At 39.9% G+C, this 18,740-nt stretch overlaps 1 protein-coding gene across 5 annotated transcripts in view; it reads left to right on the forward strand.

Annotated features, from left to right (window-relative positions):
- The first annotated feature begins 1,748 nt into the window (after positions 1 to 1,748).
- csnk1g2b (casein kinase 1, gamma 2b) overlaps positions 1,749 to 18,740 on the forward strand; it is a 37,718-nt gene continuing 20,726 nt past the window's right edge. For 4 of the 5 annotated variants that reach the window (XM_049587497.1, XM_049587500.1, XM_049587499.1 and 1 more), the window contains exons 1-2: positions 1,749 to 1,902; positions 5,151 to 5,944. In XM_049587497.1, the coding sequence (XP_049443454.1) occupies positions 5,717 to 5,944 (228 nt within the window). In that variant the 5' untranslated portion in view covers positions 1,749 to 1,902; positions 5,151 to 5,716. Of the gene's footprint in view, positions 1,903 to 2,011; positions 2,156 to 5,150; positions 5,945 to 18,740 lie in introns of those variants that run through there. The other variant, XM_049587498.1, reaches the window with a different exon arrangement.

The following is an 18,740-nucleotide window of genomic DNA, read 5'->3' on the forward strand; positions in this document are numbered from 1 at the left end:
TGATGATTGGATCATAACATGCCATCATTTTAGTCTGTTTGATTTTACTTTATGTGATTTTGCATATACCATGATATCTATAAATATTAGTGTAAAAATACTTTGACGTTGATTTCAACCATGTTGCCGAACCCAAACCTGATACCTGTAAAGGTCTTTAAGATATAAAAAAATGCTTTAACCCTGAAGCACTGCAAGTAAGTATATATAAGTTATATAAATTGTCAAATTTTACATGAATTTTGGTGTTCTTAAAATATAAGAAAGCAAACAGCCAACATAAAAAAGAACCATACTTCTCACAGAAAGCTTTTAAAGCTTGTGTGCAGCAATGAGACAGGAACAAGCTTTTGTTTGCCAGAGACCAAATATATGAAGGAAAAAAAGGTCTATGAAGGTAAATGGATTTTATTCTTTTTTAAATAGGCATATTTTTCAGCTCCTGAATCAGAGATCTGCCGTATAAACAAAATGCCTCTGCAGCATTAATCCCTCAGATGTGAATGAGGTCATGGCTACAGCTAATAATGATGTTCATTGCCACTTAAGCTTTCACTTGTTTTACTGATTTATTGAGACTAAACTGTCAAAAAAAAAGTGGATCATCACCCATCAAAGTTCACCAGAGCCCAAGTCAACATATTTATGCCACTTGTTCTGTCTTACAAAAGCTCAAAACCCAAAGATATTTACGTTCAAATAATTTACTATCATAAAAGACTAAAAAAAACAGCAAAATTCACATCTGATAAGCTGGAACAAATTAATTATATGCATTTTTTTTTTAATTGTTTTATTCCTATGCCTTTATTCTGATGTTTATATTCTCTGTCCCTTTGTGTGTCTGAATTCTGGATGCCTAAATTTCCCTTGGGATTAATAAAGTATCTATCTACCTAAAAACATGACTCAAACAATTGTAAAACTTCTGTCAATCAATCAACCAACCAGTTAATAATCAAATTATTTCAGCTTTAAACTTGGTTTCACTGACATTTTTGCTTTGACATGGGTGAAATTAGTGCATGTGACAGAAAGTATTGACTCACAGTGAGGGTAACTAAATTGCCTACATTTCCATTTTATGCTTCTTGATTCTTTTATTTCACACTACAGTTCAGGGGCCATTTTTGTTTTTTTACACTCCACTACATTTACTTGATATCTTTAGCTGCTTTGCAGATTCAGCAGTGTATAAAGCAGCTCCAAATTAGCTCCATCTTTACCAACTTCAGCGTGTGATGCTCACACACTAGTGTATCAATAATTACAATTCAATAATATAATAAACATTGCTCTGCATACTGAGTACTTTTACTTTGAGTACTTTAAGTGTTTTTTTTTTATGTCAGTACATTTGCACTTTTACTGAAGTAAATTTTGAATGGATGAATTTCACTTATATCAGAGTATTTCTTTGTTGTGGTATTGAGATCTGATTACTTCTCCCATCTCTGTTTACTCAAAATATAGCATGTGGCCACACTTTGGATACACCTGGCAAAACAAAAACAAACATATTTGTATTTAAGACAATAATAATCCCTTAATTTATGTTAAATTAGAAAAGTATAGAATGTAATTGTTTTGTTCGTGTTTACCAGGTTAAAGATGTTTGAATGTCTTCACACCACCTTCTCTATTTGCCATTTGGCCACTACTCAGTGAGCTACGCACGCCTGATGTTTTGCTCTATTCCCCAAAGCAGTTACGTCAGTTTTTCAGCGTATCACATTGCTGTGAGCCAGCATGACGCGGTGCCTGGGTATCGGCAGCTGAGGGAGGCTTAAAGAGACAACAGCAAAATCATAGCAACTTGAGGGCAAGAGAAACGAAATGAGAAAGATACCCTCAAGCGAAGAACCATGACTTTGACTACGTTTCGATAGCTGAAATTTAAAGGTAACACGCTTTCCTTTGGCAACAGAAATGTATTCGTAACTGTTGTGTGTTGAAGACGCCGTCCCGCCGTACATTTACGCTCTTGCTAATGTTTCGTGTGCTAGCTTGCTAAATGGCTAGCTAGTGAGCTAAGCGGTAAGAGATCCAGGCTGCCGTTGGAGTGCAGTCGGTTGTTCAGGATTAAGGAGTTGCCCGGCAGTGGTCAGGGTAATGGCTATAGCTGGAATCTGGACTCTTAAAACGATACTCCCAGGTGAAACAACGATCCGTTTTATCATATCCTTACTCCGGTCGGTGAATTAACTAGTAACAACGTCGCTTGGGACGTTGTTATTTCTCAGTTATTAAGCTGTTACTAACTAACCAGGTTAATGTAGCACAGGGAATGACAATCAATGAATATTTTATGTTCTGTCCTGCTTCGACCTGTTCAATTTGCGCCACTTCGTTAACGGTTAGCTAGCTTGTGTTCTTATGGTAGTGTTGTTAACAGATTAGCTGACGTTACATCGTTAGCTGTTTTTTTTATCAGGCGTTGGGCCAAGAGAAACGGTGTTTCTGTGAGGTGCAAGCTAGGCTAGCTGCTGTGTGACATTTGGATGTGGCTGCAACGTGAAGATAACCGTCTACCCTGATGTTAATCTACCCATAATGCTGTTATCATAGATATACCACAAGTAGACGGAAAACAGAAACAAACTGGCCCCGATTGAAACATATCAAGCTAGCTTGAGCTTGCTAACTAACGCTAAGATAGCCTGAGAGTATCTGGCCTTGTCTGCCGAACCAGCTAGTCTAATGTTAACGTTGACCCTGGGTTTTCTAAAGGCAGTTATCGACGGGGTTTGCCTGTAAGATTGCATTATCCCTTTCTCACCTCGTACCGTGAAACAAACTTCGTGCTATCAAAGGGAGAAAGCAGGTAACGTTACTTTGAATCACCCGAAACTAACCGCTAAATGACAGCTGCCAACCAATACTCGATAGCCAGTTAGCTCTTAGCTAGCATTAATATTTTGGTATTTTGTGCCATGCGTAAGGAAGATTTGCCAGTCTGGTATGGGTACAACTGTTTATTATCGATTTGAGGATCTTTGTGGGAATTTGGATTCATATTTTTAGCGTTTAAAACCGTCTTGTGTCGTGTTATTACCAGCCAACAGTATCGACTACAGCGTTAATTGCAGCAAACTGACGTTACAACCTACGGTTTTGTTTTGGCAACGTATAATTCACAGGTTTTAAGTCTCTGTATTTTAAATTGTCACCTTAAAACACAGAATATATGACCACTCAGTCAAGTATGTTTTAAACAACTTGGTAGCTATATCCAACAGCTGACATGAAAAACAAAACACAACTTCCTGAAATGAGACAGTCTAGACATGTGGGCCATGATGGCCAAAAAGCTACCTGAGACTGAAAGTTATTTAGAGTTTTTGTGGTTTTTCAAGGACATCTATCCTTTCTCGTATGAAAACATTATCATATTTGTCTTAAAAGCCCGGGCCAGTGTAGTTCTTTGGGTCACCTTGACAAATGAAGTGCTTGTCCTAGTGCACTTTGCCATTTTAGTAGTTGTTGATCATTTGACTTTGCTTTTAGCCACCTTGTTTATTGCACTGTCACATCTTGTGACTAGGTAGTCTAGTCTCTGTTCATTTCGCACAGCAAGTATCACCTTGCGTCATGCTACAAGGAAGATACAACAGTTTAATAATTGGCTGCATAACTTTACCTGATTCATAAATTTGTTCTTGTTTTCTGGTATGCTGACTGCAGTAGTGAAAGAATACAGACATACTTAGGATTTAGGTGGATTTTTATGGGTTGTGTCATTGTTTGTTAATTCACACACCCAACTCAAAATGTCTCAGACTTAAATAGCCAGTGTGATTTTTAATATAGCTTTGCCTGTTCAAAAAATGTCATTTCCTCAGCTGTTTGTGGAGCAGACTTTCTGTAGTACAGATTCAAATCACAAAAGTGTCATGCGCGAATGATTTCATTAATGAAAAAAATTACATAAAACAGTGCTTACTTATCAGCATATTTATGTCTGATAGTACTGTATTTCAGTCATGTGATGGCTATATTAGTTCTTAGTCTGACAGATACAGCTGAGATAGCTGTAGACCAGACCCTGTCCAATTCCTTCCAATAATATTCTTCCCAATGATGCAAATGTTATGATGAGATGAGGCATTACAGCAGTCATTGATCCGTGTAAGTGCCTTTCCATAGGAAAGAGTAGCTGCCCATCGCTAGTGCCTGCATTACCTGCAGCTCTCTTCAGCACCACCAATGTCTTAGATCGTAGACATAGGGGAATTAGGAGAGCCTCTCTGGACAGAGAAGTCTGCATGTGATTGTTAGCAAAAAGCTGCACACAGATGGTCAAGTTACACATCCAAAGAAAACTGAATTTATGGTTGTGATTGACGTCATTTGTGCCTGGCATTCCTTCTGATATAGCGTTCGGCTTAGTCTCATATCTTGTCATTTTTTTTGTTTTACTTTGTATTTAATCCTCCTGACCTCTTGGATAAACATATTACCAGAAGTTAGCATATCATTTGTATTTATCTGAGGAGCTACACATCTGCAAAAGCTGTGAGAATTGAGCCCGAAACGTACCTCAACAGAATTTCAACAATGTTAGATACATTAGTCTTGTCTATAGAAATAAAACTTTGTGATCTCCAGAATCCCTGTAAGGCAGTGTTTTTGGCTTTCACAAAATAGGTTTGATCGTAAAAGGGAGCTTTTTTCTCATGCTTGAGGTCCACTGTGGAATATTTCCGTCTGTATTGATTGCTTTATTGAATTTGCTTTGCGCCGGTCTGGAGCAAGATCTCATTTCAGCTGTAGTAAGGAACAGCCACAGTAGACATAATTTGATCTTCAAGTTAAAGGTTAAAGTTTTATTCTAAAAATGTTAATCTCTTCATGGCCACAAAGTGTTATGAGTAGAGATAATGATTGATTAAGTTTTCCAATGTTATAGTTTATCGTGATTGCTTCACAGATTATGCTTATTGTAAGTGTAGAACGAGATGGCTACTGACAGTTAGTAAACCCAGAGAACTGCTTTCTCTTTTCTTCATTTCTTAAAATCTTAAAACACTAAAGAAGATATTGTAAGACTAAATAACAACTGAGTTTATAATTTGTGACAGATGATCAGTCTTGTTGTTTTAGGCTATACAGAAAACAAACTGATTTCTGTCTGTCATTTGCTTTTTCAGACATACAGCTGACATCAAACCCATCAGTTACTCGTCTTTCTCGTCGCCGTGCTCCCTCCGTCGTCTGCTGTGGCCCTGCAACATGGAGAATGTCCACTGTGTCACTGAAGGCTGACCAGAAGAAATGAGGCACTCCAGAAGATGTTCCCAAGTGGCCTTGTGGATGCAGTAGCTGGGTTTCCGAGTGCTTTTTTATGACTAGTATTGTATGTGCATCTGTGGGCACATCCTAGCACAACCTGCCTATTCTTCAGGCAGGGACATGCTACTCTGAGGCTGGAGCTGGAGAAACACACAAGAAAGACGGCCCCTCTGGTAAACACGGAACACGAAGAAAAAAAGGGAAGCACTCAGCAGAAGAGCTGTCTGATAGACACACGGGGCACTGCAGCTCGTTTAAAGTGTCTGCTGAGCCACTGCACATTTTAACAGCAACACCTTTCCTCTGTCCTACAAAATTTTGTCTCCCACCCCCTCCCAAAAGCATCCTCTGCCGTTGTTATTGGAATTTCTATGGTTTGCATGGCTGGAGAATAACCGTGGAGAGGCCAGGGTATCACAAGCTTATGGATTTTGATAAGAGAGGGGGCAAGGGAGAGACAGAGGAAGGGAAAAAGATGTCTAAGACAGCAGGCAGCAGGACTGGACATGGGGGCCGGAGTTCAGGGACCAATTCTGGAGTTCTTATGGTTGGCCCAAACTTCCGTGTGGGTAAAAAAATTGGCTGCGGGAACTTTGGAGAGCTGCGGTTGGGAAAAAATCTCTATACTAACGAATATGTCGCCATCAAATTGGTAAGTGCATCCTCGGGTTTGGTGAAGTAACAAAGAAATATATGAAGTCACAATTCCACGTATGCACCACACCACTGCTCTGGTACATCTACAATATCAATCCACATCCTGAAGAATCTTACATACCTGTTGTTTACAATGCTTTATCTTTACAGTTAAATTTTTGTTAGACGTTTATTTAAATGTTCGACAGACTCTCCTAGTGCAGTTGACTCTTTGACCCAATAGAGTCAGACACAGGAAGTAAATAAAAATGTCCCCCACCTCCTCCTCCCACAGCTTGGCCCCATGTACTGTTAATGAGTCAACCATTCTCTGCTTGTCTCTATCAAAGAGGCAAAGAAGTCTTGACTGATGTTTTTCTTCACAGAACAGGCATCTCTTTTACTTATACAGCATTTCAGAAAGAGGGCACACTTAAGGTCCACACTTTGTATTTTTCAACAATAACATATTTAGTTCCTCAAGGTGGTTCTTAACAAGTATGGTAAGGCTAACTTGCTGTCCTCTGTAGTGACATTCATGTATTTAATGTTTGTATTATGTAAACAGAATTCTTTATAAAAGCTAAAATTTCAGACTTCCTATATCCCACATTTTCCTCAGTCAGTGGAGTTAATGTCAGTCCCTGTGGAAGCTTTCCCTCTAATAAGCTCACACCAGGCCCTATGAGCAATCAATAATTTACTGTGTCTTTTTGTTTTGTGTCAGCATGAACCCTTTTTTTTCAAAGCCACTGGTTTAGTAGCATTTAGACAGGCTGTGAGAAACCACATGAAATGTCAAGGCCTGTTTGTTTTCTGATTGTTAGATTCTAGGCCAGCCAGTGACTGCTCAACCATTTCCTCTGCACATTGCTCTTCACATCTTTTTTTTTTTGTGTGCTATAAATGTGTTGCCACTTGCAGTGCTTTGATCACTGGCAGACATATTTTATTTCTCTCTGACAATGGCTTAATGTAAACAAGACCTAACTCAAACTCCAGTTAAGCAGTCATACTGGAGCTGATGGGTGGGCTTGGCGTCATCTCCACCACATCGTATCTCCCAGCGAGGTCATTATCTCTGAACGGGCATCCACTGAAGGCTTTGCTAACCACATAGAAGGCAGAGGTTAGCAAACAGCTGTAATTGCAGTTCTCCTCTGCTCTGAAATCTCTAGTTGTGCTGGCTGCCTCTCCCCCCTTGCCTGTGAACCCTCCCATCTGTTTGGGTATTTTTATCCCCATGGTGTCCAGCTATATCTGGATCTGGCATTAGAGCCATAACACTGCTCCATGGATCTTGTGGCCCACTGGACCCAGCGTTTATCTGAATATATAATAGTGAGAGGAAGTGTGCTAATGGTGTTAACATGCACAACAAGGCCCATCTAATAGTAGAGCCTGATTGTGAGGACACGGGTTCATTTAGGATTTTCTCTTGAGAACTTATTTCAGATGGTGATTCATGTTGTCTTGGTGTTAATTGTATTTTCAGCGCTACAACGACTCTAATTGCTTCCTTTTATGTTCACAATGGCTATCTATTTTAGGCTTATATTTCCAACATGAACTAGACAAAATTGGATCTTATTGTTAAAGTAGTTTTCAGCCTGTGCTCTGGTGTTATTATGCTTGACATGGAGAGGGCTTCTCCCTCGTCGGTTCTCGGGTTAACCCAGACTCTAGCACAGTTGTCTGTCCACATGTGTCTGTCCCTGATCTCACAGCTCCCTGGGGTAACCCAGTGAATGTCACTGCCCGTCCAGTAAGGGCTTGTGTCTTGTCAGAGGCTGTTACTGAGCTCTTCCTTATGGGCTAATACAAATAACAGCCCTGTTATCTATGAGCACCTGCTAACACATGCTTGACATGAGTAGTGTCTCCTTCATTGTCTGTCAGTCACTTCAGTGGTAAATGCTCACTTATAGATAAAATCTTACGTAATTGTTGCCAGTGTATACGACTAGGAGGTATGCTGCACAGTTTAATAAAATCTAATTTTTATTGTGTGAGTATAAGAGAAAATACTTGACTGTACAAATCTTATTTTCTGTTAAAGGTAGTAGTATATTAGGGCTGCCTGCAGCTAATCGGTCAATTATCATTTCTTTTAATTAACTAATCATTTAGTCTTTGAATGTCAGAATAGTGAGAAATGTCCAAAACACTCCAAAACCCAAACATATTTAAGTTTTAAGTGTATAAAAGGAGAAAATAGCAACTTCTTACATTTTAGAAACTGGAACTGAAAATTGTGTGACCTTTTTGTTTGATGCATGACATAAACATTAATAGATTATCATAATAGTTGGCTATATATTTTCTGTTGACCGACAATTAATCATTCCAGCTCTAATACAGACTTTAATGTACACTACACTGCTTTCAAGATTACCCATGCCATTAAAATCAAATAGATTTTCTAAATGATCAACTGTTGGTCTTAGTGAACCTCCAAGGATTAAAGTATGTCAATTACTACTTTGTGACCGGTTCAGTGATGATGGTGCTGTTGATCTACCAGGAAGCCAATAAGGAAACTTTGTTTAGATAGCAAAGTGTGATTTGTTATCTTGCTGATTTAAACTCATTTAATCTCTCTCCTTTTGTTGCAACGTAATGAATTGTAGATGCCAGCCTCTGCAGGACGGCACATAGTGATTACTCAGTGTTGAGCTGGTGCCTTTATGTGCTGAGTGTACCAACTTGCAGAGTGGAGCATGTGGGTGGTGCCTGCCTGCACCTGGGACAAAGGTGAATGCCAGTGTCACCCTGCTCCACCACGTGATGGCAGAGATAGAGATGTATGGCAGGCCAGTGCACAAGATCCTCTGTCAGTGGATCTGAAACTGCTGTGAATGTTGTTGCAAAAAGCAAGAGAGAAGGGGGAAACTGCTGAGTGCTGAAAGGTCGTCTTTGTTAGCAGGCCTTGTCGACACACAGTGGTTCAGTCTTTGCTTCAGCTGGATGCTTTCTCACACTGACAAACGCCTGTGTGATGGAGGCAGGACCATATAGCCACTGCTGTAAGTACACTGCAGGCTTTACTCCCAGGGGGAGATCCCAGTGTCTTAAAGAAACAGCAGCATTTAATGTCTGCTTTCTGTCAAGGTTTACTGGAGAAACTAGCATCCATCAGGCTCAGTAAAAGAGTAAAGGGACACCATCATCACCGTCAGTGCACTCCCCTAGCATGGTGACATAACTGTCCACTGAGAAAATGACCATCTAATCCTCTTTTTCCCTGAAATGTTTTTCCACATCACTGTGTTGCACTGTTTTTATTTGAACACTTTTCCTACCTTGGTCTAGTGCTCTCTCTCTCTCTCTCTCTCTCTTTCTGTCTTACATTCTGCCACTATCTTCACAGTACTTTCTTATCAAGGTCATCAACCTCCTGTTAACCCCATCATTGTGTTAGTCTTGGGTGCAGGACACTTGCACACACCCATTTAATCCATTCTCTGGGCTCGGAAATCCATTGGAATCAGCTTTTACTGACATTTCCACCAGTCCTCTCTGCAAACAGGTGGAGTCACAAACTTTACAGCTTCAATTTTTATAGCCCCCTTTTTACTTAGCCTGTCATTCATTGACAGTTAGGAGGTGCCTGTGAGACATGCCGCCTGCAAAGCTGGTGCTATCAGTAATAATAAGTAATAAACCAATTGGAGGCCTCTTTGTGGCGACAAACACTTCTGACAATGACAAGTGGCTGTAATATCTGCTGAACATGGGAGCTGTGTAATAAGTGAATGTTATAGTGTTGGGACTTATTGTATGGCACAGTGCCTCCCATAGCTCAGGGCGAGGGAGCTGATATTGGAGCGACCATATAGGGAGACAAACACAGTAAACACAGAGACCTACTGTGCATTGTGTGCCAGCCATGTACATAGACATCAGTGTTTTACCCTACTTATGTTGACAAGGCTTGTTTAAAGCACAGATGGATTTCACATGTGAAGAATGAAATTGCCCTTTGCCACTAAAAAAAATACAGTGGCTGTCTCAGACTTCTTAATTTTAGCTGGTGAACTTGATGGCTCCGACTGAAATGACAAGTGTTGCCAGTGGACTTTTCAGCCGAAGCTAATTAATGCTATTCCAGGAGTTGGCCAAGTCACATAATTTAATATTTGTCTGTTGTCTGACTGGTAAATGTGCTCTATTCCTGTCTGTGCCATTTTTATTTTAGCAAAGATGTTTACCTAGATAAAGAAACACCATTCAGTCATTTTGGCATTCGGAAAGATACTAGACTAATTATTTTAATATTTTTATATGAACATCTGGTCAAATGACAGTGTGTAACAAGGGAGTTGTCACTCATATTGACTAACACGCAGACGGTCATTACTTGACTCTGCAATTACCCTCAGCTCTACTATTTGTTTTAGCATCTTTCAGCTCATTGTTTTGGTTTTCCAGGCTGCAGATTTACTGTTTGATTCAGTCTCACTGCTCTCATCGGTGTCATTTCCAGCCACAGCAGGCAGTTGTTTAAAAACAGCCATGACAAACCCACTGTCTTGGTAAAGAAGACCAAAACAGAGCTATAGGGAGAGCGAATATTTCGCTTACAGTATGTTTGTCAGGTTGCCAGATGTCCGACTCCAAATGAATGCTAATGTTGCTCCATTTCTGCTACATGTGTAGATTTGCAAATATGTTTGCCAACATGTTAGCCATAACAGCGTTTTGAAGCAATGTTGTCAAATGTGTTTGTGATGCTCAGCTTGTTGTGGAGTTCTGCACCCAAGTGGCCAAAAAAAATTTTAATGATTTTTTAAGTATTTCATAAATGTTATGTATTGCCTCTTAAGAGCATCTATTAACTGTGTGGCATGTAGTTATGCTGTATGTAGCTGCACTGTATGTATGGGAAAGGGTGGAAAGCCTCTGGCAGGGTTTTGTTTTCTTTGGCTGAGTCACTGATGCAGAGGCACAGGAGTAAGGTGGTGTATGAGAGTGAAGCCACTCACAGTTCTGGTCAGTCGTGATACTCTGAAGGAAATGTGAGGTTCTGTACTAAACTCTCCTGTCTGCCTCCCACTGAAGCATGATAAGCAACTCTTGTTGCAGTCTAGCTCAGCAGCTTACACCAGCTCGCCATGAGGCAGTTGTCAAAGAACTGTGAAGGCACAAAAGCTCTATCAGCATGTTTGGCTGGAATTAAAGTGACATTTTGACGATTTAAGTTCTTCCCTACCCTGCTCGGGCTCTCCAGAGAGCATGCTGGGCAGGCTAAATGAATAAATCCTTGGATGTCAACAGCATGTAAAAGCCTACCTTCAGTCAACTAGCTAATCCTCTAATGAATCAGTGGCCAGCAGCAACACAGTACATTCACACAGACACATTGTTGCTCTAAGGATGGTTTAGAGTCAGTCATAAAACCTGCACAGGAAAATTTAAATGTTGCTGACAACAAAGCAACAAAAACATTGTTTATGTAGGAATACCCAAGTGCATATTGTGACTGGACAAAAAAAAGTTTCAATATGGGCAAGGGTGTGTGCCTGTGGAGCAGAGAGTGCTGTGTGATAGAACCTGTAAGTGTTCATCCTGGTTCATGCAAAGCACATCACATTTTCCATTTAAGAGTTTAAGGCGTTACACTGACACTTGTTGTGTTTGCTAAATTATATGTAGTGTTCAAAGCTAAAGCAATAGTTCACCAGTTTCTCACATTCTCTTTCTGGTGATTATGATGTGACTGCCTTGAATTTACACTGCACTGTCCTGTCTTAACTTTCTTAGCATCATAATTGAAGTGGTAAACTAGAGCCAAAATAACCAAACCAGAATCAGATGATGGTAATTTGCAAAGAGCTGAAAGCCAAATTGACCTCAGGTCTATTTTTGAGTTTGCTTTGCAAGACAGAATGGCAAGTTTTGAGGTTAGAATTACAGCAGCTTTATGCCATGTAAGAAATTAAAATATGCTGCTGCATGATCTGGATTTGACAGGATGTGTACTGCAGACCATGAGGAACAGGACAGTGACATGTTGTTTTTGTTGTGTTAACTTTGTAATTTGGCATATTAGATTTGAAATCAAAAACAGTCCATTTTCATAGCAGACATTTTGACATGTCATAGGAGGAAAACTACAGGTATAATTGATAATGTTAATAAGGGTTTGCTGTACTGTACATTTACTTGTTCCGTGGCCCTACCATTTTGCATGCTGGCTGTCTAGTAGGGCTCACTGACACACTTAAAAGGTACAAAGTCACCGTCTGTGTTATTAATTACACCCTTTCTTCTCCTGCTACGCCACGTCAACATTTGTGCTGTGAGCAAGCCCTATTATTATACTGAAATTCAGCTTTTATCTGAGGGTGTTACATCTACATCAGATGAACAGTAGAAACTGTAGGCCTTATTACACAGTACCCTGATTTTTGGGGAGCAACATATTTTGGACCAATTAAAATTCGGTTGAAAATGGAATTAATTACTTCTGATGTCTGTGATCAGGAGGTATCAGCAGACATTTGGTATCTTCCCTGATGATTATCTCTCAGGCCTGAATATAGCCTGTTTCCTTTTTTTTTTTTTTTTTGAAGGCCGACAAGTCATCCAGTGCTCTTCAAATTTGTATATTAACACCCCTAGAGTGGGAATGAAACACTGACCAATATGACTGTGGATTTTAGATGAGACAAGACACATTCAGTGCCAACATTTTTTTGCAGCTAATGTAGTTAGCCTAACCCAGCAGTCATATCCACAAACCAACTTAGGCTGATTGATGATGCTAGCTTTCTCTTAGATCATAAACTAAAAGTTTTATTCTGTTTACTCTTCGACACTTTCGTAATGGCTCCTCTCCCACTTTTATATATCCATAGAGATAATCCCAAACTTCAATTCTTCTGTCAAAACAGCAAGTAAGGTGGACCTGCATCCTATGTCTGCACCAGGACACATGCGATGCAACGTTTGTCCCACCAGTCAGGCACCACAGCCGAGAAGTTACTCCCTGTACATTTGTGCACTATTCTACTGAAAATATCTCTAACTCTGGCTGTGAAAAACATATTGCCAGATAACAAAACAGCCATTGAAGGACAAAACATGTTTTGCAGCACTAAGTTGCCCAAGCCTAGCTCAACGGCTCCTACTGGCAAACAAGCAGACAAAGGGGACTATGCTTATGATGTCACCAGCTAGCTTGTTGAAAGATGGCTGTGCCCTGCTGGTGAAAACATGAAATACAAGATAGTATTTCAGTATATCTATGTGGATATCAAGTTTGATTAGAGTGTCATATCTTGCCTAAAAATCAAATGAACCACAATAATTGTTCAGTGTTTCATCTCCTTTTTAATGCTTTAACATTACACTCCAACCTCGGTCACTGTTTACTTTCAAACACAATCAATAATGTTTGCTGTACGGACTTTATACTGGAGTAGAGATCCCAAACAACAAAAATAACACTCTGTCCTGCTTTTAAATGACTGCACTGTGTTATTACCCTTGGCTATGTCAGGACCCAATAGAAAGCATTTATATTGGGTACAGGCTCAAAGTTAAACAAATGAGGAAGTGCACAATACAATACATTGTACTTACACCACGCCTCGCTCCGCTATTAAATGACAAAGAAGACTTGCCTCTCGGGTTCACGTGAGTGGAACTTCCCATGACCGTGTAGATCACTGGCAACATTGTGTGCTGTGTTTTCCCTTGCCAGCCCAATTTTAACAGCATGTTTGAAACCTGTTGATTTCACTGGTCCATTAAAGAAGGCAGCTATAGCTTTCATTTGTAATGTTGACATGGAAACAAATGCAGGGGAGTACTGAATGCTGATATGTTAAATTGACAATGGCTTTTCCAGTCTCTGAAGTCAATACCTATTTCCATTATAAAAGTCAATTTACATCAAAAACAATGTGAAGAAATGCAGTTAAAAAAAAAAAAAAAAAAAATCACAATAATTTTGAGAAATACGTGGTAGCTCTCTCAGGTCCACCCAAGGCTTGCTAATGATACCATACATTGTACTTGAACTGCTATGGAAGCCCTCTTAAGTGTTGACAGTAACATAACATGATACATCATTAATTGTCCCTATGTTATACCTCCATTCATTTATCTGCACCACACCTCTCCCATGGCCCCTTCAAAGTAGAAGAATTTCAGCACAGTAAAAATGTATCATCTGGTTTAAATCATGACAAATTCTGAATCTTCACATGAAGTGAACTTAGGTCAGAAGTCACAGTTACCTCAATCCAGTCATCAACAAAAAATATTACAATTGATGTCTAATTCTGGCTGATTTCAAGCAGTGTCCGATTATCGCTCTGGGTTCTGGGAGGCAGCTGATGGCTCCATCTGGGTGTGTTAAATCTGAGCTGAAACAGGAGAAGTGCTGGACACCGGCCAGCTGTTGCTCTCCGACACCACTCGCTCCTTAACACCACCTCCCAACCATAGACACCTCTGATCATAAAGACCACTTGAATAGAGAAACACACACACACACACACACACACACACACTCTTCAATCCTCTCCATTTGTTTTAGCCTTGCAGTTAGCAGTAAGCATCATCATTAATACCCCCATGAAGGCTGCTGAGTAGAGATGCACCATGTTGACATTTGAGTTGCTCAGTCTAAGATGAGGGGAGTCACATTGCCAGTTGCATATTGTGAAATGGTTTACTGGGTGTCAGGCAAAGGTCAGGGTCTATTTTGGGCCTTATGCATAATGCTGGGTCTGTTCCCCTGGACATGGCACACATAGGCATACATATGCACACGGTGAATGTCAGACTGGCTTTACAGACAATAAACAACAGAGATCAGATGTTTATTTATGTGTTACATTACATCATTGCAGCTGTCTGTTTTACTGTACCATGCTGTTTTAAAATGAGGGATATTGTTCGTGGAGTCAAAGGGCGGGCTCTTTTTCTATTTCACAACAACACAGCATCATATGCCTAATAAGACCTCACAACTAAATGTATGAAATCAATAATTTTAGAATATTGGCATATGGGTATATTACCAGTAGTATAATAAAATGCAGCGGTTTATCAAACAGATGGCTTCAGGGATGCAACTCCTAAATTATTTGTGTTATTGATATGTCTTCTGCAATTTTTTTCTTGATCAGTTCATTCTTTTTTTGGTCTATAAAATATCAGAACAAGATGAGTAATTTAAATTGCTTGTTTATCCAACCAACAGTTTAACAAACAAGGTTATTCCAATTACTGTAGAAGATAAGGAAAAAACGGCAAATATTTTTATTTGTAAAGCTGGAACCAGTGTATTTTTATTTTAATTGTTTACATAAACATAACAAATTATTAATCTGTTATCAAAATGGTGGTTGACTTCTTGCCCCTTAATTTCATCTTTTGCTGATGGTAGTAAAAAAAAAAAGGTCAGCATCCTGTGACAGGAGTTCAAACAGCAGCAAAATAAATCCGTGTAAGTTACAAGCTTAATGATTATGATCACAGTGATTGACTGAATTAGTGTAAATGTTAATGTGGGAGTATACTAGACATAAAATTGAGATGGGGCAAAGGGCTATAAAACTTTGTTGCATGTCCATTGTTTGCTACCCTTTAATGTTTTTTCTGATCACATCTATCAGTTATAGTTTTTGTTTTCCCCGCTTTCATTTGTCATTACTCCGTTCAGTCACTGAGGTCAATTCTGATCTTTCTCAGCTGTGTTGGAGCAGAGATCAGATTTAGCCCAGATGACATCATATGCAGAGTTGGTTAATCCCAGGAAGAGGACTTTGTGTGTGGCGCTGATAGCTTGTTCCATCCACACAAGTCTGCAGAGGCTACCACAGGTTAAAATACAGAAACCACCACCTAATCCGTCATGACATAATCATATATTTGTACAAGCTTCAAGTGTTTTACTCTAAGAGGGATCCTTGAAATGGCATGTAACATTTCATCTCACACCCATTCCCGGGCTGTTGCAATTACAGGAGTTGATCCTGCTAGGCCAGTATGCTGGTAGCTCTGATATCGGCAAATCTGTAAGCTCTCAGCTTTGAGCAGCAGCTAGTGTAAGTCAGTTACCACTATTAATATGCCCATCACGTCCATCATCTCTGCAATGGTTGTCATAATTTAACTGAGAGGCTAGGCAATGATGCTGGCTGTAGAAATAGTGGTATGTGATTGGTTATTGTGGTCCTACATTATTGCATGTGAGGTAATCTGTTTACAGTCAAACATGAGTATGGGATAAAAATGCTGAAAACTACAGTTCTGGACAACTTTTCAACAACTTTACAACAACTTCTCTAGGGTAAGTCCTGCAAGTTATTTATCAGGCAGCTCTTGGATCTTGTGATGGAGATTTTATCTAAATGACTGATTAGTTGCAGTACTGAGGTTGTCCAAACTTCAGTTTAGCATAATAGTATAGACAGCTGAGATGTAATAGAACGGAAGATTGTCTGAGCCTTTTTATCACATACTAAATGAACTGGTAGAACAGTCCCATAGGTAAAAACTAAGGCGACACCTAGACTGCATGATTGCAAGAGAATATGTCACAGTTTCGTGGCAGTCACAAAAGAGTACAACAGGAGATATTTCTGTATCAATTATCTGTCTCAGACCTCAGACCTAGTGGCTAGTGTCAATGCACTTACCTGATCAAGGTTAATTTGATTCCCTAAACCGCATAAGGTAGATACAGATACACTTAACCCAGATATACAGAAAGGCACACGGCTGCAGCGCGTAACAGCTGAGGTGGAGAGGTTACTGCAGCAGCAGGTCAGACAGGAGAGGGCCCTTCTACCCTGTGGGCCAGCTGCCCTGGACACAGGCCAGCACACTTGGTAAAAGCTGCCCTCTGCGCAACACTGCACAGGGTAACCAAAATTTACTGTCCAGTTAAGTATTACAACAAGATGAAGTTAAAGGTGAACTGTTGAATCATCAGAAAACGGCTTTTGTCTTTTGTTTTGCCCTGCAAATGATGCATTGCACAATGTAGAAGGCAGCAGAGATTTTTATGATAATAGGGTGATGAGGTAATGGATGTAGCTGACTTTAATTTTTGGATTTATGCTTGGGGAAAAATACCCCTAACACACGCCCTTTTTGTTTATCTGTGTGTGCAGCCCTGCCATGTCCGGGGTGCATGTCGACACAGGGAGCAGATCAAAGATTATTTGATATGGGCAGGAGCTGTGAAAAATCCTCGTCATATGCAGAGATGTTACATCAGACATTTGCAGCTTGGCCCTGGTCATTTACACAGCCATAGCTTAGCCCATCTGCTGGGAATAGAGATGACTCTTAAGTACGTAAAGCTGCCATAAGCCTCTGTTTCCTATTGTAAGCTGTTTTAAAGGGTCCTGTGGTTTGGTGCCATCTGTTTTGATTCATTATTTATATATTTTATATTTTCTTTCCCTCTCCTCGCTGGCATGGCCTGACTTGTGCGAGACGTGCTTGTTGTCCATGTTCATGTGGGAGGTGGATGACGCTACAGCAGTTCCCTGCTCCGCCTCCCAGACTAGTCACGTGTTTCCTCCCACAGGCCTTCACTCCTCTGTATTCATGCCTCCTGTCTTCCACTCTCAATTTCTAGCCCCCGGTATGCACAGTGGCTGCTTACTCCTCCAGCACTTTTTCTTGTTGGCATTGTTTTGGAGCAGGATGCTGAAATATGTAGTCTCTGAGATTATCTGCAGTTTTTTGTATGGGATGTTTTGAAGTTCTCCGTATTTTTCATGTTGGCATCATATGGGAACAGGAGAAGGCGTCTGTTCTTTCTTCAAGTGTTGAAAAACATCAATCATCTTTATTACATGTTTGAGGTTTTTGGTCAAATTATTATAAGCTCACGCACCTCCTTAGCTAACCTCGTCATCTGTGTTTGGCTGCTTTTTCTTTGTGCTTGCAAACCAAAACCAAGCTGGTAAACTGCATAGTTCCTGCAGTGTTTGCCAGATGTTTGTCGTTGTACAGAACATCTAACCCTACATTGCTTTGTTGTATGATGTACTGGCTTTTATCATGTATTGTTTCCCTTTTATCAAAATGTCTTAAAGTGACTGCTTGACTAAAAAGTACTGAAATTTTTTTGCTTTTGATAATGTAATTAAGCCTCACTGATAGTGAATTCTCAGTAAATGCTTACCACTGCATTGACATTAAAATGTATATATTGTGAAGTGTCAAGATAGTAGAATAATAGTAGATTAACACATTATTGCAAATAAACTGAGAATAATAGATAAAGTATGTTGGGACACTAAAGATGCATTTAGTTTGGGGCAGTAAAGCTATTGTTGGTCACAAGGATACATTTTGGATGAAGCCATATTGTCAAGGCTCCCTGCAGTGAAAATCTTAGATGTTTAATTCAGGGTTTAATCACATCTATCCTTGGCATGTTCCCTGCCTGCAAATGCAGCTCCCTCCCTCAAAGGACAAGCGCTCATACAAAACTGGTTATTCACGTTAGCCAATCATGTTTTTGACTGACACAGACCCACCTACTTAAAACAGAGATATGTTGGAATGGAAATCTCAACAACAGGGTTTTTGTTTTGGGGAGTTTTTCCTTATCTGCTGTGAGGGTCCTAAGGACAGAGGGATGTCATATGCTGTAAAGCCCTGTGAGGCAAATGGTGATTTGTGGTATTGGGCTTTATAAATAAAATTGAAATTGAAACATATTGATAAGTATCTGAGGAAACCCTTTAATTTTTTTTCCACCAATAGTACAGTTAATAAACAAGCAGTCTATGTGGAGGATGTTTTTGCACTTAACGAAGCAAAGTTGGATA

The sequence above is a fragment of the Epinephelus fuscoguttatus genome, linkage group LG10 (genome assembly GCF_011397635.1).
Source record: "Epinephelus fuscoguttatus linkage group LG10, E.fuscoguttatus.final_Chr_v1".
Taxonomy (NCBI): Eukaryota; Metazoa; Chordata; class Actinopteri; order Perciformes; family Serranidae; genus Epinephelus; species Epinephelus fuscoguttatus.